Source organism: Agelaius tricolor, unplaced genomic scaffold (genome assembly GCF_023055355.1).
Source record: "Agelaius tricolor isolate 1412-34295 unplaced genomic scaffold, bAgeTri1.0.p SCAF_4, whole genome shotgun sequence".
In the NCBI taxonomy this organism is placed as follows: domain Eukaryota; kingdom Metazoa; phylum Chordata; class Aves; order Passeriformes; family Icteridae; genus Agelaius; species Agelaius tricolor.
In genome coordinates this window covers 35,831,832-35,856,193 of record NW_027269264.1, presented here as the reverse complement: position 1 = coordinate 35,856,193, position 24,362 = coordinate 35,831,832, and the positions used below count along the sequence as shown (strand labels likewise).

The window sequence follows — 24,362 nt, the reverse complement described above, 5'->3', positions numbered from 1 at the left end:
ACTCCTTTATGTACTTATCTGACAAATGACATTGCAATGCTAAGAAAGAAACTCTTAGTTTACCACTAAGAGTGCTGTTGTTATTACCTTCCTTTCACAAGGCTGTTTCACAATCTCTCCCTAAAATGCAAACTCCTGAGCAGACACAAACCAATTTTGATTCGGGATTAGTATAAATACTGAAGCAGTATTTTGGATTTTCCAAGCAAAGACTCTGCAACAGCAAATAGACATAGCTGGCTATCAGCCATCCATACTGTCATTGGCTGTAAGGAAATAAAAGAAGCTGGAGATTATACCACTAGATAACCATTACTATAATGATCTTATTATCTGCAGAATACCTGAAGTAGCCCTTGTAGTAGATATATGGACCTGAATATGAAAAATCTTTTTTATCTTCTGAATATTATAATATTTAGTTAAAAACATACAGCTGTGTTCTCCATGTATTTAGAATGAGCAAGAAGAATTTAAAGCCACTTAATGTAGCTAAATAGGTAATTAAATATATAGTAATTATTACATTTTCATAGAATATCAATACTAAAATACAAACTCTAAAAGCAAAGGTTAAAGAAATAAGAAAATACAATAAAAACTTACTGAATGCATAGCTTCTCAGAAGGAATGTATTTCTTATCCCTATCACATTGTTTACATTCAAGTCGAAATCCACATTGCTATTAGGGAGACAAAAAAAATGAAGCATCATGGTATTTAATTTCTGCATGTTTACTACCTACTTTATGACAGATGTAGAGAAAAGTAATTTTAATATAAAACTCTAGAAACTTTCTTCAGAGTTTTAAATGCTGTGATTTAGTTTTGTTTATAGCACCTGAGCCACTTAAAGACTTGAACTCCTTTGTTATAAAAATGTTATTGTTGTTTTAAATGAAGAATACATGTAGATACAAATTTAGACTTTAGGACAACTTAGGATATCTTTCTTAATTTTTGCCAAATCTTTCTCCAACTACACTTGCAATACATTATTTATTACAGACAACTTTTGATACCAGGAAGGATTCTCTGGGGTATTAGTTTAGGATGAACTGAGAAAGAGAACTGGAAGAGGTCAGAAGGTAAGATCAAAGGCTTGTCAGGAAGCAGAACCAGCATTAGAATAATTTCCTGGGAAAGACTACCAAAAAAAATATGGTAAGTTTTTAAGTGCAGTTGATCTTCTCTTATTTTTACAGCACTATAAACCCCCAAGTTTAAAGGTTATAAAAGAGAACAAATACAAACTGAATGCTTTCTCATTCACTGAATCGAAGTAAGGGGAAACAGCCATTTTCACTTATATACAAAATATATATTTCAGTTATTGGTAACACATTAGAATGTTCATCTCCAGATACAGAGATAACACCCATCAAATTCAACCACCTTCCCCCAGCATCTGAAAAAAACTCCCAACAAAAAATCAGCTCTCACAGGAAGCTTGTAATGTTTAGTTTCAATTTTGGCAAAGACAGGCCTAGTGCCCTAGGTACAGGATATCCAATCAATTTTTCAAGACCTCTGTGAAAAAATGCATGCATATGCATTTTTTGTACATCTTAGCCTACAAAAGACAAGAGACCACTAAAAGACTAGAAAGAGACAAATGCTTAAATAAAAAGACAAAACATGGTGGTGACAGGTTATGTAAGAGTAAGATAACTGTAAAGACAGAAAACAAAACAAAAATTAACTACAACCAAAAAAATCCCAACCCAAAACGATGACATTCACCACCACTCCTCTTCCACAAAAGCAATGTGGAAGATGGAAAATCAGATGGCGAACAATACTGCTGTTTACTCTGCAAAAATATAATGTGCTGCTTCTAGTCTGAGAAGATCACACTTTGATTTAGTGGGAAATAAAGAGTTCTTTAAATCCTATCTGTAAGGTATACAATTATCATGACTTATTTTTTGAAATCACTGCTTACAAAAAGACTTCAGTCTTCTCACACAATCACTTCTATCTGTTCCACACTAAAGTTCTCTTTTTAAAAAAGTTTATTTTCTTAATTTAAATTGGGGAAAAAATATTCTTGCTATAATCCCATAACTCATTCAATATTTGGACCAGGAATGTATAATTTCATTTATATACGAAGACTAGCATTGCTATATGTAGGTAATCCAAATAACCCAAATTTTAGCTTGACAAGTATCATCCTTCCAGGAAGCATGAAAGAAACAACCTTCTGTACTGTTAGAAGAGAAAGTAAAAAACATTCAAATTTTTAAAAGAAGGTAGGCAATTATACTCAAGTAAATATGGGACTGGGTGTAAATGAAGAAAAAAGTGTAAAGTGAAAACTCCAACAAGTGTGTATAATCTCAGATGAAACAAAAGCTTCAACTGGTGATATAGTTTAGTTCAAATTATAAACATGAAAGATTTAGTTTTATCAGGGCAGGAACCTAGCCATGATAAAGTTATACCATGATAAAAACATGTTGTGATATGCTTTCATAGGGAGAGGCCAGAGAAGTATGCTTATTTGTTTTTAAAAGACAGAGACAGGGTTACAAAATTTTAGAACTGTACAGACAGGTTAAGAGAGCTACATTAAAGTTTTTCAAAGTCCAATTTACAAAGAAGGATCAAACTATGTTACTATAGGAAACTGATAAATATCAGTGTTACAAAACTAAGCCAATGAACATTACTCAGACTATCAACATATTTCAGTGTTTGCATGACTTTTTCCTGTCAGATACTTTTATCACACACAATAAGAAAGACATTATCTGTCCTAGTGCAATGCACTAAATTATTCTCATGTCTTCATAATGAATATACAATGAATACAACAAAATATCACCACAAACTAGTTTGTTTCAGTGTTGTTTGTATAGCTCAATAGTTATGTCTGCACAGCAAGCAAAATTATATTTCACAACAGTTTTCTTCCTACCACTGTTTTTCTGTCAAACCATTTGTTAACTTGGAGTCCACTATGTACAAATAACCCACCAGAAATAATTCACATCACAGGAACTAAATAGTATCTCAACCATAAGAGGTGATTCAGACCATCAAGGCAATAAGCTGACTGCCACTGCATGCTAGCTCTACAAACTTGTGATAACAACTACAGCACCACACAAATAAACATACAAAATGGTGGGACTCCTTGTAAGGGCAGTACACATATAGAATGCTTTCCCATATCAAAGTCTAAAAGATTAGGCTGAACAGAATACTTGCCTGACTTTATCCCTGAATTTCACTATTGGCACTTTTGCTCTGATCAGCTGAGGTCGCTCAATGTAGCTTGCTGAAAGGGAGGAAAATATGCAATTAAGTTTCATGCAAGATGCAGATCTTAATAAAAGATCCTGTAATAGAATCTAATTGACTGATTTATAGCAAATAGCAGCTTATTAAATTTAGCAGGGTTGTACAAAACTAAGTAACCTTTAGCAACTGTAGCAAAAAAACAACCTATGAAAGCAGGTGGAACACCCCCCACACTAAACATTAGAGAAGAAGTAGAACATTAAAGACTGAGGGAAATATATTCCAGAAATTTTAACATAAGGAATGCAGTACTACAATGCTTTCATGGAACAGTACTTGTAATACAAATCCTGAATTGCTATAATTAAGGTACAAAAATAAAGGAGGAGAAATATATCTAACCAGGATGGGCTAATGATAGGCTCAAAATTTGTTTTGAAAACTGTTCATTTGAATTATAAACTACATACCAGGAAGTGCTACTGAAAACATGATAATGCTTTCTATCAAAGATGGGGTAAGCTTTATCTGCCTTATGTTTTAATAGTGATAGGACATGCAATAAATCCACACTGATGATGATTATTAGATGATTACCTACACAGTATGCTACCAAATGCACCCTCCAAATGCAGCTCCCCAAAGCTGTTGCATCAGCCATACTGTTGTGAATTCCCTAGATTTCATTATACTTCAGCCTATATTCAGTAGTTTCCCATAATCCTGAATGAATACTGTGACCAAGAAAGCAACAAAGAAGAAAGAAAGGTAGGAGTCGGTAGGTTGTATGGTATTAATTTGGTCAAAAGGTGTGATTTTAGTAGTTAATTCTGTTGCCAAATCTAGGACCACTTGAATTTGTCCATATCCAACATCATATATTTTCCCATTGTTTTTATAAATTAACCTCAGATTAGCATAAATAAGCATGCACAGTACAAGTAATACAGACTAAAAATAATCTTGAATAAAATGATTTTTTCTTTCCCTCCAGAAAAAGCAACAAGGTACTTCTATCAGCTGAACATCCAGCATAATCTCCCTTGCTTTTGCATGATAAATTCAGATTTGGTGGAACAAAATCTGTGCAATACTCAATTAAAACAAACCTTTTTTTGAGATTTTCTGAAATTGTTTTGTGGCTATGCATGTTCAGACAGATTTGACCTGAGGCAATCTTTTATCTGGATTTTAATGCATCAGACAAGCCTATGCAACACACAGACTCGCACTCAGAATAAAAGACAATCTTACTACTTTACTGATGTTAAAGAGAGAATCTTAAATGAACAAATTCAATTCATGCTTGCTGTCTGCTAAATTAACACAAGCATCCCCTCTTTCTAGCTGCACCTTCCGACACATCCAGGCATCTGTCCTCCAGCAGAATATTTTTAAAGCGAGAGTCTAAAGCATGCAGAGCTCTCTGCCTCCTCTCTTTTCACTAACAAATTTATGACAAAGATTCCCAATGCACTAACACATGGTAGGCAATGGTAGACGTCTATCTGTATACCACAGCAATTCAACTTTCCTCACTTTGACCCTTCCCAATGCTCTTCAGAGGTTAACTGAACTCATTCAAGGGACAATCCACTCCCAAACACATCCTTGTCTGCAAATGCCTCCCTACACTTGATGGATGCTTGTGTCAAATTAGCTGGCTAAAAAAAAAAGATACATCCCAAAACATAATCCCAATCTGTTTCACAGGGTGGTAGAAAGCAAGGAAGAAGACAGAAGAGGTAAGAAGAAGCTAGAAGCAGCAACTTCCTGCTGGTATCCTCTTTCTTGGCTCAGACCAATGATGCTGTCAGCAGAATCTATATTGTACCTTACACATATATACAGGGGAAGTAACAGTCACAAATACAGGGTGTGGAATTCTTGAGGGTGGAGTAAGAGCCTTAGTAAATTGACTATGTGATCACGAAAGCTGTGACCAGAGATGCTACACTAAAATACATGAAAAGAAATCTGTACAGCTGCTCCACAGTTTTAGGCATGTCTATGGAAAGGTCATGAACACCACTTCAACTCAGCAAAAAAGAATCTAAGTGGCTTCAAAGAAGATGAAGCATTGCTTCATATACAACTTATTCATGCAGAATTTCAGACTGAAGAGCTTAATTTCCTCTCTTCTTTTACATAATGAAGGATTAAGCAATTGTACAGAATATTAATCCCAAACATGGCATATGCCAAAAAGATCTTTGACATCCTGTGCACAAAGCCTGCTCTTATTGATTTGGTTATACTACAGAAGGAGAAACACAGAAGTCTGAATCCACATTCATGAAGAATCTAGGAAGGTACAACCCACCACAGGATGAAGCAACTGCTGATTTTTTGGAATTCACTCAATGATCTGCACAGCCCTTCAAAGTCATTCAACTGAGTTCAAACTCCTTTGCTTGCCCCAGCTGTTACACATTTCCCACTAGACCACCATTAGGCAGATTCTACTCTGATACCCTAGTCTCAATGCTACTGTACCTCTTTGTAAATCTAAGGGAAAATGAGCTCTTGGCTATTTATGCAGATAGTAAATATTTGTCAACCTAATACTATTATGGTGTTCTTCAAATGAATCCCACATAGATGAATCTGAAGTGGGGAATCAGTCTGACATCAACTCTCAGTGGTTTAGATATACACAAAAACAATGAATAAAATATCAGAAGCTTTTTCCCACTTTTCTCTGTTATTAGACTATTCAAAAACAGGAGACATTTTATTTCAATTGGTATTCTAGATACAGAATGACAACACAGAAAAGCCTCTGCTATAAGACTTAGAATCTGATGGACTAAAACTCCTTGCTCAGGAGTTTTAGTCCATCAGATGCCCTCAGACTTGTTACCTTTTACAAACCTGCAACAAGTTAGAGTTTATACAAATTTTGAATCCACTTCCCAAACCGCCTAATCTAATAATCACATTCAACTCCATATGAAGGATAAAAGACATGACACTCAAAGTTTTGAAAACAAAACAAACTGTGAAAGGGACTGATCTAATTTACACTTGGAATGCTTCTTCATTTATCCATCATAGAATTAAGATGAAATAACCACAGAATCACACTTTTACTGTCCTTATGTTGGAATGCACAGGAACACTGCAGACAGCAAGAACAAAGAAGGAAATGTTGCAAGAGGCACAGATAGAAAAAATTTCTCCCAAGTTTCTGAACCAAAGTGATTTGGAAAAAGGTTAAAGATCTAAAACTTTACCTATGCCAGCCTCCTTATTTCTTTTTGTCCTTTAACTCTTCCAAAAAACAGAGCAAGAACTTATTCTAAATAGCATCTTATATCTTCTCCCTGTTGTTGTTTCTCTTACATCTTGGCACACACTTTTCTAGCTTTCATGTTTGGCTCACACTATGTTTATTTCCATTCTCTCCTGTGAAGCAATAGTAAGTTTTATGAGTGCTCACACACTTGTTTAAGAACATGCTGCAGTCTCTCTTCTACAGAAGAAAGAAAGAAATACTTAACTAATATTGCCAGAGAGGTATTACCTTCAAATTTTTGCTGTTAGCATACATGATACTATCCTGTAATTTTAAAATAATTACCAGCAGCTTCATACATTTTAGGTAGACAGGCTCTCCTTGATTTATAGTAAGCACTACTGAGAACAACTAAAACTTCAGTGTGTTACCAACACTATTCTCATATTAAATCCAAACCACAGCACTGCATCAGATACTAAGAAGAAATTAACTATCTCACCTGAAACCAGGACATCTCCTGTTCAGAACTACTTAACCTTGGCATAACTCAGCTATAGATTGTAAATTAGCTAAATCTAGGTGTAAAGACCCATGTGCCAAAGCCATTTGGTTTTGAACATTTTTAACCAACCTTTGTCTGTTAGTTCTAGTCAAATAACATCCACACACAGACACAGGACAGACTGCTACAAATAGGAATTAATGCCACAGTGATGTTAAGATTCTGAAGAGATGATGTAAGAGGACTACATACCACAACTAAGAGAGCCTGACAGGAGTGGTAATCTCAGCAGTGCTTTGTCCTGTCTTACCTTCCATAGAATATTTTGATTAAATCAGGCTGACCAAATGCACTTGCAAGGTATCAGAAAATTACAAAATCAAAAATGGGCAAAAGCACAAATCACTTGGGGATCACTTGCACATGGCTATCATACCTTTCCAATACAGGTAAACAAACCTGATTTTGTCTAAGCCTTTGTTACAGAACAAGAGCTCTTGAGAAAGACTGCTCATTTAGAAGCTTCTTGAACCCTGAAAACACACCTACATTATCACTGTGCTATCAGAAAGCACTGCACCACAGACAGAGAGAGCTGCACCACAGACAAACCCAGATTAATTTTCAGACTTACGCAAATGTCAATAATCTGTAGTAAGCATTAAATATCAGATGCCTACCCAGCAATAGATGTATCAAGTCTTTCTTCCATGTGAGCTGTTAAAATCTGTGCATGCATGCTTGCCAATGAAGAAATTTTGAAGTCTGCATTTAAACTTATGGTTTGTTCATTTTAGCACTGCAGGACTGTTCAAAACATCACTATAAGGACTAGCATCAAAGAATATACCACAAGTCTGGGAAGCAGGGTGATAAAGTCATTGATACCAGTAAATGTAAGAGTATTTTATAATTCAAAGGAAGATATAAAAGCCTCTTTGAAGTAGAAGGCTTTCACATTTAAGTCAAGATCTACCCATGTGAATTCTTAATCTGAAGAGAGTCTAAACAATAAGCTAAAGAAACTATGAATTGATATGTTTTATCTGTATGTACTGGTACTGTCAACATTTATTACTTTCTTCATTAGGCACATAAGTTAATTACTTCTCAAAAGAAAAAAATCAATTCTACAGAGTCTACTGTGAGTGACATCTTATTTTACAAATTCCTAAGAGTATTTTTCCCAGGAAGACACTGCAATCTAAGATATTACTAAGAGTTCACTAAGAGAGGTTTCCCAAAAAGAACCTAGATTAGAACCTAGACAAGATGCAATTACATACATTAACAAGATGCAATTACAACTGAGCATCAACACTTCTTCCAGAACTGCCAATAATCTTACTACCTCGCTTTAGATGGTAACTTACAAAGTTTAGTACAGAAGAGTTTTTGGACTAAGCTGAGTATACGTCTTGCTTCAGTCTTCTGATTCACCTGAAAGTGGTATTAAAATTAATGAAAAATTTTGGTATCTCTCATTTAAATATTCAAAGTAAGCATGCTTTGGTTTTAAAATGAAATTTGTTCTCAGAATAATACATGAACAAGTACACCAACACATTCTACAGCCTACAGACACATTTATCACAGTAAATGCCAGACAGAACAATCCACACTCAATATGCAAAGTGATTAACAGACATTAAAAAATCACAGACCTAGATGAAAACCTAGCCCCATTTACACAAAAATGACCTCTTTTTCCCTTTAAATTATGCTTAAATTCTTTCAAGATTATGGTCTATTTAAATTTCTTTCAGATATCCTTTCTGTTAACCTAATTTCTACTCATAACATTTTTTCTCACTAAAAATGTTTAAGATACTAAATACATTTTTATGCCTGATCACTAAAATTGGTACCTATGACTCTAAATAATAAGAAACTTTACTTAGTAGAAGTTGTTTCTGCACCTAAAAGAGTTCTCTAAACAGTTTTCTTCATCATTCTAGGCATCTGCTTCCCTTTTGCTCTATTTTTGCACTTATGAATTGAAGGTAAAGCTTTAAAAAATAAGTTTTGTTAGGTTGATAGGGTTTAATTCTTATCTGCACATTAATGGGCTCAAAGTTTGTGGCTATTATGAGTGCAAAACTATGTTATTAAATCAAAAAGATTTTACCATTTTTTTATGATTTCGGGATCCAGCCTTTTAACAGCACATACATAAAACCAGACTTTGTTTTAACTACGTATGTTTTAAATTACTTACTGGCTCTTCTTTAATCACCAGGCACAAATCACCATCACTAGTACGAGTGCCAAATCCATTCAGTGAGGACCCAACCAAAAAAAGTCTGCTCTCTGTAATAGAAGAGTAACAAAAAATAAACATGATGTGACATATTACAGTTTGAGAGGAAGGAAGAATCACAAACTTGAAGAACATGCAAACTGATATAAAGTAATTAGATTCAAAACGTACGTGGAAAAATTAGCTGAATTTCTCTCTGGAGTTCTGTTCTGCAAAGCTCTTTTCTGTCCAAATCAATGGCCTGTTGTCGACATGCTTGAAACAACTCCAAAACCTGTTTACTTAACTGGACACACACATACAAAAAGTAAGGACACAGCAAAGTGAACATTCTTTCTTGTCACAGATGCAATTACATGAAACACAAAGGGTTGGGTTTTTTTAATGCAAAACCCAGCACCATTTCACATGACCAACTCCACTGTCTAGAGTTTTACTGCACTTAAATTCATAATTAATAGTTTCTTTTAAAAATTTCTGCTAAGTTTTTAAATTTAAATTTGTTCCATTTGTTATAAAATGGCAAATCAGAGAAAATAATTTTTGCATCATCAGTATATGCAGTATTTCAGGGAATAAGTAGTGAATGACCAGAGACATCTCCTGCTGACTTTAATGTCAACAGTTTGCCTACCAGTAATAGGGAGAAAAATATCATTAAAAAAACCTGATTTAAATTAGCTTTCTTTTTTATCCCATATAAACTAATTAAGAAGTCAGATCTTTGTTGGAAGGAGTACTGACTGTTTTCCTTTCCCGCACTGTTACATTCTATAATCAACAGGCATATTTACACTAAAAAACCCAAAACCCTTCTGTCATGTGTGTGCAGAACAAGAAACAGTTCTCAATTCCATTCCATTCTCTTCTATATTCCAGAACAGCTATGACAGTAACTTTTATGCTTTCTTGAAAAGAGGGAGCGAACATCTTTACAGGCCAAATACTGCATCTATTCAGAATGGGCTTCTCTCATATTACTACAGTGGGGTTTTACAAGGAAACAATACCCTGACTTCCCCTGCCACCACAAAAATGCTTCAAACCCAAGCAAAGACAAGGAGGTGATACAGAACAACAGTGGCAGCTACACTTATTGACACTCCTTCTAATGGCAGCTTACCAATAGATAGCCCATGATACTGTCAAAAACACTGGTAGAAATGTTTGTGGTCTCCTACAGTACCTCTAGATTCTGCATACTCAAAAGGCAGAAGTAAAGCACAGGCACAGAAAGCCATTACCTCGTCCTTGGCAACAGGGAGCCTGGTTTCTGTAGGATCTGGAAACAAAGTATCTTGCAAAGGAGGGACCCATCCAATTAAGGCTGGTGAGCCACTCGCATGCACCCCTGGAGACTGAACTGAAACTGATGCTGGGAAGGAGCGTCTACGTTCTTTTGGCAAAGGCACTGCTTGGTTAACTACAGCTGTATCAGAATCATGTGAATGAATCCGCTGCCGTTTGGCGTCATCTGGAACACTCTGTTGACTTTGTCTCCTAGAGAGAGACACTGTGTAATTCCTCTAGTTCACAAGCTCTTATGATTAAAAGACAGTTTCTACAAAGTTCAAATACTAACACTTAATGACATAACTACTTCACTAAGCCCAAGTATGCTACAGAACAGGTGTGCCCATCCTAGGTATTTGTGAAACAAACCTGGAATGGGAAAAGAGAACATAAAATCGCAGAAAAAAAGCTACCCGAGAACTGGATTGATGCAATTCTTTAAGGCAAGTGTCTGCACTTAACCAACTGAAACCCAAATGACAAGTTTGTTTAAACTGACTACAAATCTCCCAACATAGCATAGCTTGTCATAGAATAGACTGCTCAAGAGGAAAAAATGCATGGAGCATAAAACCAGGAGCTTCCTTAGTCCATGAGATAATTACATAGTCAGCTATAACTTAACAGCTTATATTTGACTGTGCTTATTTTTTTCATGTTAGATTTGGTAGCGAAATAGCATTCCAGAGATAGTACTGAAGACACACTACACAGAACCTCCTTCCAATCAGCTGATTCCCACAATTACTAGAAACATGTATCAACCAGTATATCTGAACTAATAAAGAGAACTGGCTTTTTCTAAAGCATTAAAAGATAATTAAACCCTACATTTATATAAAATTTCTCTTTCTGTGGTAACTAAAATAACAAATGTAAATTCAAGTAATGTAATGTAAATTCAAGTTAATTAAAAAAAAAACCTACAAAAACTAGTTTTCCATAAAATCCTCTTTAAAAAAAAGAATTTACACATGCTTGAATTTTATACCTTGTATTTGAAAAATAATATATCATGTAGTTAAGAAAATTAGGGAAAACATGTAATGCGTTATCAGGAAAACACGACAATTCCCATAAAACATTGAGGGTGCACTCTTATTTTTAACTTGACAAATTAACAATAAAAGAACATTCATTGACACACACCAGCCTAAAGTCAAACCCACACAGACCACAATTCACTGCAGTATTACAATAAATCACTTAAATCACCTCTGCAAGGCTACAGATGCTGGAAGAGAAAACTAGGTATAGGAAGTCACTTCTGAGTACTAAGATTCTCAAAAAGGTACAATGCTTTAAAGAGCCAATACATGGCCTGTTTCCATCAAAAAGAAAAAAGTACTCAGTATTGCAATTTCTAACATAACTCAAACTGCCTAAGAAATTGATATCAGATGAGCTTCACAATGAGTACATTACAACCAATATTGGTCATATACGTAAAAGAACTTACTTTCTTCCTTGAAATGACGTCAGGGCATCTGGCGTAGACACTGGACTGACACTTCTGTAAGTCACTGGTTGCAGTGTAACAGCTGGAGTAGTTTCAACATTCCCACTCAAAAGAGCTCTAGAAAGACTACAGTCCAAAACAGTCATTCATAGATAACCAAGATACTTTTTATGGATTGGTAGTTTTTGTTAACTGAATATTAAATTCTACAAGTCCTATCACTTGGGTATTTTTAGAAGGAATATATCTTTCTTTTCTATTCAACATGAAGATATATTTCAGTTTATAACATTTCATTAAAAACAGAAAATGTTCATTCTTGACAGCATATGTGTAAGAAGGGGTTAGCAAACAAATTCACTTAAGGAACTTTTAAATTCAAAAGCCTAAACAACACTACAGTATCTTCAAATATTAACCCAAGAATAAACATTTCCTCCCCTTCTCATCTCCTCCCTGCTCTCCTTAATAAACAAATATGATCGAACATCTTTAAAACTGAGCTGTGGATTAACAACTCTAATCAGCGCCATTACATCTCATGTATCATGCATCGCAGGCAAGCATATAGATTTGCAGGTCCATAAGAGAAATTATACAGCTCTTTTTTATATGCATGACATCTTAAAAGTTTTGTGAAGTTCAGGGCAGTTCAATGTTATAAACAGTGAACACTATCCTCCATAAGGAGGAATATTTCTTTCAGACCCAACCCCTGCTACCAAACCTTACTGTACTTACACTGCACTGCGAAGATGAAATGGAGGAACAACAATTTGCTGGTGAGAAAGAAGAGTAGGAGGCATATTTAAAGGAAGTTTAGTGAAGAAAGTACTCTGTTGTTGATATTTTGGAGGAAAGGGTGGACGACCCAAGTTGGAAGAATTTGGGAACATGCTCCTTTCTACTTGAAGTGAACATGTATTCTTTTATCTAAAAAAAAAAAAAAAAAGAAGAAAAGAAATTGAAAGCAAGCAAAAAAGCAAAAAGAAATACCTGTTACCTTTTAAGCTCTTGGTTTAAAAATTCAAGTAAGCTAGAATATACTTCCAGGAACTGCTGAAGAGAATGGTGATCACAGGATTTCTGTCATTATAAGACACTAAACAAAAATGCTGCACACTCTCAAGTTTCATAATTATTGCTTACTTTATTTATGTTTAAAAGTGAATTTTTTATGACCCCCTCAATTTTTAGTTTAATTAAAAAAAAATAAAATTACACGTCACAAGATGTAACAGTTTTCATCTCAGGGAAAAGTACCATGCAACTGTGGAATTTGTTTCATATTTGAAACAGGTTCATAATATATGGAAAGAAATCCTTGAGTACATTATAAGAGCATGAAGATTCAGCTAATCATAAACTACAAGTTATGTCATGAAGTTTAGTACTTTTTCACAACACGACAAGTAAAAAAGCAGACAAATGATAACATCAATTGCAACTAATCTAATCATGCTTTATCATACATATGTAGTACTATTTTACTGAACAGACTCTGTCATAGAAAAAGATAGCTTTACTATCTTTTCAACTCAAAATTGATTCTGGCACAACTTCCCAGACAATTCTGACTGCCACTGTGGACAGCATTAGGACAAAGCATAAGAAAATTAATAATGAGGAGTTTATATGGTTGTGTTTGGCTTTGCTCCTTATTTCCTGCGATAACAATCCACACTAGTGAATAGTAAAAACCTGCACTAGCTCTTGCTGCACTAGCTCTAAGAGAAAGCTATTAGAGTTGTTCCTTTTTTTTTTTTCCCCATTTGATGGGGCGGGTGAAGGGAAGCAGTATGCATTATGGAAGTTACTATTTGGATGTTCACTTTCAGTTCTGCTGAAGAAATGACATCATGTTGCATAACAAGTAAGTCACTTGACATTTAGTCTGGATGAGTATCTGCTGTCCAAACCTTTCTATTTCTAGCAGACAGAACAATTATTAACATGCCCCATTCCCCTCTAAGCAGACCAGGCACTCTCCACAGCACACCACAGAAATAAGCAGTTTAGGTATACAATTAGCTAGTCACAGAACGATGAACGAGAATTCAAGAGTTAGGCGCAGAAGAAACACATGTTCAGTTTCGCCTTTGAAGCTGTAAACACCAAGAAGACAAGCAATGGAGGAATTACCTTCCCCAACCCAAAACAATGCAGCAACACCGCTTTCTCACAACAGCGACAACGACCTTTACCGTGACCGTCAGCACGGGTTACCTCGCCAGGAATTGCCAGGCTCTCCTGAACAAGCTTCATAACTTGCAGTCCAGGTACCTTTGTCCCTTTGGGCAGTGTTTCCAAACAAGCAGCTATTTCCCACAGAGCCACATGAGTGAACCGTGCAGGCAAGTCCGTGCGCACGGAAACCCGCCAGCCCCCAGCCCCCATGCCGGGAGAGGCGTCCGGGCCCGCCGCCACACCTGGGGCCAGAGCCCGGCACCCCGACGCCGCTCCCTGCCGCGTCCCCGCGGGACCCCCACAGGACACTCACGTAGGGCCTGAGCGGAGGCAGGCGGGGCGGGCCTGCGGGTATCACTGCGCGGGGCGAGCAGCGGAGAGCAGTTCCCACAGCTGAGCACTGTCCCGTCCCCCGGATGCAGAGCCACCGCAGGAAGGGGCCGGCACGCGGCAGGAAGGGCCGGGATGCGGCAGGAAGCGCTGGGATGCGGCAGGAAGCGCTCTCTCCGTCAGTTCCTGCGCCACTTCGCGGCCTCCTCCCGGCGTGCACGCCCCCTAGCGGCGCGGCGGGACGCATGCGCGGGGCGGCTCCGTGAGGGATCGGTGGGAGGCGGCGGCGGGAGTTGGAGAGAGAGACACCACGGTGCAGCTGGTTTGCTTTCTACAATTACTGGCGGACTGTTACTGAGCTACTGTTCAGAAGCGTGTCCAAACTATTATATTTGGCTAAATACTAGGATTTGGGCAACATGGATTATAGGCATGCTAGGATTAATCTGGAGTCACAAACATATTGAAATGCTTGCTCCCTGAAGAATGTCAGAAGCAAAATGATAGAATCATAGAAACATCAATGTTGGAAGAGACTTTTAAGATACATGCAGTCCGTCAACCGTCCATCCAGCACTACCAACTAATCCCTAAACTACTAAACTATCACCCAGCACCAGATCCAAACACCTCAAGAACATCTCAAGGTGACTCAATTACATCCTTAGGCAATCTATTCCAATGCTTAACCACCCTAGTAATACAGAAAAAATAACTAATACATAATCTGAATGTTCCCTGGTTCAATTTAAGGCCATTTCCTGTAGTCCTGCAGGCACCATAGGAGAGACCAGCTCCCACCTGGCACCTTCCTTTCAGGGAGCTGTAAGAGCAAAAAGGTGCCCCCTGAACCTGCTCTTCTTAAGACTAAACAAACCCAGCTCCCTCAGCTGTTCCTCATATGACACATTTTCCAGTCCTTTCACCAGCCTTGTTGCCCTTCACTGGACACTCCAGCACCTCAATGTCCTCTTTAATGTGATTCCTTCTTGAGGAGTACACTTATCATAAGTGAGCTCATGGCTGAGCAGGTACTGAAACAGTGAGTTTATGCATCCATAGACACACTGTTGAAGCTCCTGTGTTTGAGAGGGAAGGGGTAAGTTGAAAGCTTGCTCAGCTTCAAAATTCTTACCTGAGGGCTTGCTCAGATGAGAGCAGGCCACAGCTGGAGTTGTTACGGTTTAAGGTTCTGGCTACTCAGAGATAGACTTAACAGATAAGAAAGCAAAAAAACACAGGGGCCTTGTGAAGTGCAGATGGACAGGCAAGGGAAAGTTTGGGCTGTGAGACGACTTTATTTTCTTGGCTATGACATGGGATCTTCATATTAGGATCTGTTTGTGATTAGCATTGCATTTATGAGAGACAAATCTAGTGGCATACTTTGAATGAAGATGTAAAGCAAAGCTCATCCACAAAGAAATTTCCTGTAAGAAATTTTTATTCTGGTCAGCGGACTAGGGCTGCTTGGGAGGATGGGATGAAACACAGCTGGACAGTGACCCAAAATGACCAAAGGGATATTCCAGAGCATGTGACATCATGTCCAGTATATGAACTGGGAGGAACAAGGAAGAAGAGGGGGCATTTGGAATTATACTGTTTGTCTTCCAGAGTAACCATGACTTGTGATGGAGTCCAGCTGTCCTGGCTGAACACCTACCTGTCCATGGGAAGCAGCGAATAAATTCCTTATTTTGCTATGCTTGCATGCAGAGCTTTTGCTTTTTCTATGAAACTGTCTGTATCTCAAGCCATGTTTTCTAACTTTCACCCTTCTGATTCTGTCACAGATCCTGCTAGTGGAGAAGTGAGGAAGTGGCTGTGTAGTGCTGGTTGTGAGATGGGATTAAACAATGACAATCTTTCTGTGCTGTTTGTTTGGAATCAAGACTTAACTTTCTACTTCCTGCTCAAGACAGAAATGTTGTGTCTTAACTGCTAGAGGTCTGTGATACAACTCCTTATAGCTGCAGTTCTCCACCTGCCGCATTCAAACGGTGTTCTCCAGATCATTTGACTGCTTTTCTCATCATAATCTATCCATTAACTAAAACATGTCGCGCTCCTAGGTTTGTCACATTTGTCATGGGGTCTATGATTAATCTAACCTAACTTAATCAATATACTCGGCAGCAGTGTTTAGACCAGGATGTTAAAAATCAACATCTTTTTATACAGCAAAAATGAAAAAGAGAAAGAAAATAAAAAAAATATTTAGAAATGCCTTTACTGATTGAAGTAACTTGTGTTGCTGTGTATTTTCCTGGTTTCCTTTCCTCTGCTCCTTGGCATAAGGCACCCTGATTTTGTGTTTGCATTAATTGAGATACTAAATAACTTTTTTTTTTTTTTGGCACAGACAGTTAACTCAAGGATTTTTCCCCATGTCTTGCCTGCACTCACTTGTCAACCTAGCTGCACATTTCAGTGAGGCACCTGAAATAACCTGACATTTTACAAATTGCCAACAGCCTTCTGAGACAAATCTCTGTGCTTTGATGTGCTGAGAGCTGTTCTATTTTTTCAATGTGTGCTGTCTTTCTTCCTGACCCTGACTGTGATCTCAGACAGTTTACAGATATTCTTCTGTTAGAAAAGACATATAAAGCCTTACTTCTAGTTTTAGGCAGGAATTGGACTGCTGGTCTACAGATACTCAACTGAACAACTATACAATAAAGAACTGGGGAACTTGCACTGGTGATTCCAACAGATTCCCCCAAACAGAATGGCGTTAGGACTAGTCTTGTGTTTCTGCCTCAAAAGATGCTTGCATTAGAATTAAAATGGTATATTTATTGTAAAAGTTTGTAAAACTAATTTATTTGAATGACAGCCACAAAACTGAGTGATCAATGAAGGAAATTTGTGATCTGTAATAGAAGCAGAGTCTAAAGTCAGCCTCTATAAACTACAAACTATACTTAGTTCTGATATGAGGAAAGAGAGTGGTTTCCAGAAGTAGTTGACAAAGAAATCTCTAATGAGCCATCTGCAATTTCTCTCATAGAATGAAAACCATTATGCAACACAAAAATCCTTATTTAGTGCTTTTTGCAATTTTCTGAAGCTTTTGGAGCTGAAGTGCTTCAGCTACTTAGTCTCTGAAGGTAAATAGTGATGGAAAGTTTGATCAAAGCATCTCAATTGTCAGTAGCTCAAGAGGGAATAAATGAAGAATAAAAGTCAATTCCTCTATGGAAACCTTTGTTTAATCTTTGAAAAGTCTACAGACTTTTCTTTGCCTCTTGGTACCTCAGAAGGCCTATGGGAGTTCGGACAGGTGTGTGGTTAGAATGTGCTTTACCATAGCAAACAGCCTTACTAAAGGGCACCTATACTACTGCACTCATTAACAGTGATGAAAAACATGTATTTGTATGCTCTGCCCCTACTTACTTATTTAACTTACTTGAAACTTTTTTTTTTTTTAGTTTCAAAACCACCTGTATTATGTGATCATTTATGATGCTGTTAGTGTCTGGGACTAGGTCTGAAATAATGAAACTTGTGTCAACACAGAGCTTCATTCTAAGTATCCTTTTTTCATATTTGGTACTTGGACCAAACATAGCACATAGATTAAAACAAAAAATGTAGCTACAATTAAATAAATGGTGTAACAGGGATTAATACGGTGCAGGATCCACTGTGAAGATTGAAGCTTCTTAGTCATGATACCCACATGCAATGCTTTAAATTTCATTTAGAAATCAGGATACTCTGGGATTGAAGCCAAACCAGACAGTGAGGTTTAAAACAAATTTTATGTACCAGGGAAAAAGCAGCTTTCCCCAGGAAAACAATACAAGATTTTAATAATAATACAAAGAACATAAATTAGATGTCCATTAGAAAACAATATTAAAAAGGTATAAAGGCATATAAAGTAGATTTGAAATTTTAGCAAGTAAATACTGAATGAAAAATTAATAATTAGTGAGACAAATGCAGTATTTTTCCCCACTGTGCAACATTCTTGTTCTGATGTTCAACCTTCAGTGCTTTCAAAGTATTTATTACATACAGTGTGCTAATTTTATATGCATATAGGTATCACATAATATGCAGTACAGGATTTATTAAATGTAGTTAATATCATAGGCCTCACATGAAATACCTCACATGAAAATGTGAGGTAAATTTGCAAACATGTCAGTTAAATGTGTGAGTTCCAACTTTGAATTGTAAAATCCAGATAAAATACAGATTTGATAAATCTATAATAATGATTTATAGCAAAATATGTACTTACAGTGATCTTCATTTGGTGTGTCTACGTATGAATTATCCCTGTATCTTCTTCAGATGAGTATTTTGTAGTGCACCGTTTAGATTACCATTTAAAATGTACTATATGCATTTGATGAGAGTTAAGGTGTTGTGATACATGGTTAATGCTCTGCTCTGGTTAGATTAATGAGTAATTGCTAGTATTTTTATTACTTCAGTCTTTGTTTCTATAAATTTTGTAATTACACTCCTTTAAATACAAGTGTTTTAAAGGAAGGTCTAGGTTTTCCTAAATTTTAATCTTTCCTCTCTTTCATGAAGAGAGACATGTCTTAAAACACAGGGTCATGAATTTCAAATGAAAACAGTGGATAAAGCAAATTTATTCTGCACAACTCTAGAAAACTGGGGTTTATTCCAGTTTTGTATTTGCCCATTGTACCCTTAGGAGGATATTCATGTTCCTCATGCCCTAAACTAGTCAAGTTAAGTTTTTGAAGGACATGCCTGATATGTCAGTTTCTGAGAGTTAAGATTTTAGTAAAATTTTATTGTAGATAAATAGTAGATAATCAGCTGTTGCCCCGTTTTTATAAGTAGTTGAGAGAAATTGATTTAAGGTTAATGGATCTGGAGGCAATATCCATAAACTTATCTTCATGCATATAGTAACATCTCCAAACTGCCAGACAGACAGATACAAACTTTTTTCTCTACTGAATTAAACATTTAATAAAGTCAGTATTATCTCTATTTTATATTTGTTTAAAAATTGATAAATTTAAGCATGCACTTAGAATTTATGAGTTTTCAATTAGCATACTGGGACTTGAAAAAATTGTGAAGGTTCTGCTGTGGATTAGTAAATAAAATATAACTTCCTACATGTGTTCTGTTTTCCTAACATCTTCTGAATGTAATGCTGGAGGCTGAGGAGGGTGAAAGAGCTAACTGTTGGTGGCCAACATAAATTCTCTTGTATTATATTTCTTTACCGTGTCTTTCAGGTTTTTACCTCTGGTTTTGGTTGCTTACTTGTTTGTGGAAAATGCACCTGAATGCCCAGTTTTACTTGATTCATGAGCTTGTTCATGTTTAAGAACTAAATTTCATCATTTGGCTGTAAATGATGACAGCATTTTATAGAAAAAAAACCCCTTATATAATGGTATTGTTGTCAAAGATATGTACCTATCAACTAAGAAATTCCTTAATTTTAATCTTACCCCCACGGAGCAGATTGTTAATGTTATTAATATTCTGAGTATTACATGTCTACTTGCACAAAAACTATTCTACAATTTGCCAAATTTCAAATACATTTGGCAGCAACACAGATTGGGTCAGATTGGGAGGAACCACAGTGGGTCATGTGGACCAACCTCCCTGCTCCAGCAGGGTTGTCCCAGGACACATTTCACAGGATTGTATCCGGACAGTTCTTGAAAATTTCCAGTGAGGCAAATGCCACACCCTCTCTGGGCAATCTGTTCCAGTGCATGGTTACCTGCACAGTTAAGAAGTTCTTCCTCATGTCCAGGTGGAGTTTCCTGTGCATCAGTGTCTGCCCACTGCCTCTTGTTTTATTGCTTAGCACCACTGAGAAAAGCCTGAATCAATTGTCTTGACATCCTTCAGATACTTATAGACATAGATGAATGAGTAACGTTTTCCTGTACCATCAAAGCTTTGAAATAAAATGTACTAGTGCTTAGGAGTTTTACTCAAGAAATCAGAACATTTTTGTTAACAAGAACAAGGATTGCCTTAAACTTTGCAATATGATGCAAATAGATGTTTCCTTCAAAACTTTTCTATGCAGCCCTATCATAGGAATAACTGAAGACACAGTTTTTAATAACCATTTGAGTAAAACGTCCTATAAAGAGCTGGTCCTATGTGCTTTGTCTCTGAAAATGAAGTCCCTATCTCTCAAGCCTATAGCATTTGTGTTACTAGGAAGCCATAAAAGTTGACACTCATCTTAAAATGCAGGTAGCCAAGAGACGGACACATATATCTGCGCCATACACACTTCCTGAAACAAGTTACAGAAGTCTAAGCAAAAGTTAGAAGTTCAAAATTGGAACAATTTTAAACAGTAATCCACAGTGTTGCTTATATTCACTATCACCACCACCATTTTTCCAGGTGTACTTGATAATGCTTTTTCATGAGTTATAATTAAAATAAAATATTTTTCTAATTTTTTATTTGCAGGCATATTCCTTCTCATCTTCAGTTTTTATATGGTGTTTTTCAGGCCAGATAGTTCTTCAACCAGTGTCACAGAGGCAATGAAACAGAGATCCAAAGGGAAGCTGCCATCACCTTATCTATGAAGAGACTACCACATATCCATAATACATTACACCAACTTAAGGCAAGTTCAGTCTTTGTTGTGCACTATGTATTAGTGCAGTTTCTTCTGAATAATTTATAGTTGTTTCTGTGCAAACTGGGTGAGTATTAGGAGTCCTAGAAATGTCAGGTTTCAGAATAACCTTTCTATTGGTAAAAATATTCAATGTGAAATACTATATTAAAGGAAGAGTGAAGCTGAGCTTTTGAAATCACTAAAGGCAGGAAATGCAGAGTTAAGGTTGCCATGGAAGCCTTAACTCTACACCTTTAGGTAAGTTGTGTACTATGGTTTTAATTACTTCCCTTTTATCCAACTCTATATAAGTGGCTTTTTAAATGTGAATTCTAATTATATTGAGTGCTACTTACAATGCATATTAATGGTACTGGCTACTCAGCAAACATCAGAAATCAGTTGTTAACTGTGGCTGACTCTATCTGTCACTCTCATTAAAGTGACTGTATGATGTGTATCTAGAAAATAATATTATGGCTGACTTTTGGCCAAGGAATTAAAATGCACACCTTCTGAGTTAGAATTGCACAGTATGGCCATCACATTTCAAAATAATATCACATGAAAAGCAAAATCTTAGAACACACAAGTAATCTACAAGAGGAAAGCAGTAACTTCAGTGTAGTTCAATTTAACCAGTATAATGGTACACTTCTTCAACAAGGTGTGAAAATAAAAGAAAAAAGTTTGTGATTTGCAAATGTGTATTCTACCCTGCAGCAGCTCACATTCTACTTCACAGGACAGAGCTCTTGCTCCTTCTCCTCCAGTTTCCTCCCCAGCAACTTGGTGAGCAGTTTCAAGCCTCTGCAAAGCTTGAGTTTGGCTACAAGCCTGCATATTCTCTTGCCCAATTCAGAATTCCTGCATCTGGCAGATAAAGGGGCAGATTTGTGAAGTGAAGTTGTGTCTTCTTTTAATTGGCTATTCTCAAATGATATGCAAGGAATGCACAGATGTTGAACATTAGGAACCTCGAGGCTTAAAAATGCGTTCCCCCACTCCTCCCTCCTTCTCATACATACTCTCTCAGTACTCACATGTAAAAACCACAGTGATTATTTTACAATATTCTAAAAATTTTCAGCTGAAACTGCAAAAAAACCCCAAACTTAGTGATGTCTCTAGGTAAACTTGGTGTAAAAAGACAGAAATTACAAGTTGACCTAATCAGTCTAGTGGCATAAACTGTGCTTTCTGTATGGTCAGAAAAATCACTGGAGGAAAAGCAGCCACTGATAAACCTAAGTAAGAAATAAAAGCATTAGTCAGGGATCAGTATCTTTTAAAAATTCCAGTAGGGGTGTACTGCCACAGAGCTGTGTAGGAGATGTGCAATACATTTCTGGTGGCAAGACAATGAAATGTTGGAAGTGGGTGCTGGAAAATTAGCATTCACTGGCAACAGCAAAGAGTTAGAAATATTGGACCATAAGGCATCTCAGGGAATTATGTCATACAGTTGCTTTCAAAATCAAATCTAGTCTTAGTCTGAGAGTACCACATTTACTTGAATATAAGGCAACACTTATGTTTCTTCATCTATTCCAGGAGAAAATACAGTGGCTGTGAAATTGGTCCAGAATCCCCCCAGGCCCACCTGATGTAACAGTGAAGTTTATTCTAGACTGATAAAAATACAGACAAAAACCTTGGGCTCAGGGAAAAGGATGACATTTACTCTCCTCCCCTCTTTTCTCCACTTATATATTAAATGCAGATCCTGCAAGGAAAAATGATGGAGAAGTGATCCCACTCACTGAAAGAATCATGTGTGTGGGGAGGCAAATTGTTATTAGACAGGAGAAAAGAAGGCAAGAACAAGATATAAATGAGTAGGAGAAGGAAGAAGACACTAAATAGCAGCAATGCATGAGAAGGCAGGCAAGTGTGAGGTCCTGGCTCCCTCACCTTCAATGGGCATAAGCATCCTTGGTTTCCTTAGGAATTGTGTAATTTAAACTCACCTAGTATTGAACAAACAGTACAAACAAACAGAACAAAATAGCTGATGTAAGGGGGTGGTAATACCCCAGACCTGACCCATGGAGGAAGTAGTACCTACAGGCTGTGAGCTGCTGTAGCAAAGATGTCTGTATCCCTAGTTACCTCTATCTTTTCCCAGATGGGGTCAGAGATGGCTGCCATCTGTGATTACTTTTCAGTCATTGCTTCTTTTGTACCCAATCCCTGTTTAGGAAGGCTACTCCTGAAGGTATGAGCTTCTTGAAGAGCAAGAACCTTTGGAGTAGCAGAAAAAAAACATTTATGGAAGGCTTACACTTGTTAATTCTTTTGCCATTTAATAGCTCTTTTTGCTCCCTTGCTTGTATTAACCTCATCCAAAATATTTGGAGAACATAAAAATATGTCATATTGAATTTTACTTTCATGAACCAAACAAGCCAAGTTTTAGTTTTCTATTCTCACATAATTGCTCTGAGGTTCCCTAAACAACCCTTTAACAGTTTCTGGGTTTGCTGCAACTAGAATTTTTTTGTTTTGAGTGTGTCAACTAGACCTGAGCAAACAATTGCAGTTCAAATATTTTCACTGTGTAATATCATTTAATGGGATTCCCCTGTCTTTTCCATAGGAATGGTAGCTCATAGCCAGTGTGCAATCAAGTGGTACAGATCTGGTTTTGCATGGAAAAAAAACAGGTACCATGCAAAGTTAGGCAAAATACAGACCTTTGTAGTGCTTCTTGATGTTCCATCTCTGTACGTCTGCTGTTCCAGGACTTGGAGCAGTGGCCATGTTGATACACAGCAGGCTTGAGATTCAGACAGCACAGCCATCTGGGTTTTTTTCCCCATCTACAGGTTTCCCACTGAGAGACTCAAAGTAGCATTTGTTTCAGAGATACCAGTAACTGCTGCCAAGTTTACAGGTGTTGCCCCAGCTGGTTGGCCATCCTGGGCAAAGGTGTCAGAACAGGGTCTGGCAGCTCAATAGCTGGCTACGAATATACACGCCAGGACTATGCTACTCCAACTCTGCAACATAACACTCTTTCTCCTGTACCACCCCGTGCTTTGCCTTGCCTGAAGCCATCCGTCTCTTATTTGATTGTGGCATTACTTGGTATTTTTGTGAAGGAACAGCCACTAAGCTGCTGATGATTTCCAGGTATGCTCAAGACTGCCTCCATCAAAGTGCTCTAGACAGAGAAGTGTTCTAAAATACTAGGGGAAAAACCCCAAAGCAATTAATTTAGAG

General features: G+C 37.1%; 1 protein-coding gene across 3 annotated transcripts in view; it reads right to left on the bottom strand.

The window, feature by feature from the left end:
- TENT2 (terminal nucleotidyltransferase 2) overlaps window positions 1-14,674 on the bottom strand; it is a 44,913-nt gene extending 30,239 nt beyond the window's left edge. The window contains exons 1-9 of one of the 3 annotated variants that reach the window (XM_071425262.1): window positions 14,505-14,674; window positions 12,746-12,937; window positions 12,005-12,130; window positions 10,497-10,752; window positions 9,424-9,538; window positions 9,211-9,302; window positions 8,366-8,432; window positions 3,217-3,286; window positions 607-683 (exon numbers count right to left, since the gene is read on the bottom strand). In XM_071425262.1, the coding sequence (XP_071281363.1) occupies window positions 607-683; window positions 3,217-3,286; window positions 8,366-8,432; window positions 9,211-9,302; window positions 9,424-9,538; window positions 10,497-10,752; window positions 12,005-12,130; window positions 12,746-12,900 (958 nt within the window). In that variant the 5' untranslated portion in view covers window positions 12,901-12,937; window positions 14,505-14,674. The remainder of the gene's footprint in view (window positions 1-606; window positions 684-3,216; window positions 3,287-8,365; window positions 8,433-9,210; window positions 9,303-9,423; window positions 9,539-10,496; window positions 10,753-12,004; window positions 12,131-12,745; window positions 12,938-14,504) is intronic. The other 2 variants (XM_071425263.1, XM_071425261.1) reach the window with 2 other exon arrangements.
- Between the last annotated feature and the right edge of the window lie 9,688 nt (window positions 14,675-24,362).